Below are 428 nucleotides of genomic sequence, written 5' to 3'. Positions count from 1 at the left end.
GGGGCAGGATCTCTGCAGGGGACTTGTCTTTGTGTGGGGGGTGGAGGAAGGTCAAGGAAGAGGGAGAAGAGGGATGTTGCAAGGATCAAGCAGACTCCAGGCGGCTCTGGGACGTCCCGGTGGTGATGGGGAGGGATAAGAGTTGAAGCTGCAGGTCCTGTTTATGGATGTCCTCTACCAGCGGGAGATCCTGCTGCCAGCTGGCTCTAGGCAGGCGGCGGAGCTACGCATGCGACACAGCGGGACGGCACATGCGGGCATGCCACAGACACGGCGCTTCCCTGGGGACCGGGGTGCTCCAGAGCCTACCTGGGATGTGGAAATGCTTGGGTGCTTGGTATGAGGTTGGAGTGGAGGACCTCACATCTAACTGGCTATAGTAGGGGGAGCGTCGCCCCAGCTCGGTGCCTACGCGGTGCGGCGCAGAA

At 61.7% G+C, this 428-nt stretch overlaps 1 protein-coding gene across 1 annotated transcript in view; it reads right to left on the bottom strand.

The window, feature by feature from the left end:
* ABLIM3 (actin binding LIM protein family, member 3) overlaps positions 1 to 428 on the bottom strand; it is a gene marked incomplete at its 5' end in the record, with an annotated part of 21,280 nt that overhangs the window by 7,304 nt on the left and 13,548 nt on the right. Inside the window, one exon of the mRNA XM_010139400.1 lies at positions 310 to 408. Within this exon, the coding sequence (XP_010137702.1) occupies positions 310 to 408 (99 nt within the window). The remainder of the gene's footprint in view (positions 1 to 309; positions 409 to 428) is intronic.

Source organism: Buceros rhinoceros, unplaced genomic scaffold (genome assembly GCF_000710305.1).
Source record: "Buceros rhinoceros silvestris isolate BGI_N320 unplaced genomic scaffold, ASM71030v1 scaffold20797, whole genome shotgun sequence".
Taxonomy (NCBI): Eukaryota; Metazoa; Chordata; class Aves; order Bucerotiformes; family Bucerotidae; genus Buceros; species Buceros rhinoceros.
Note: the sequence above shows the minus strand (reverse complement) of the source record. Positions and strands in the feature narration are given on the sequence as shown.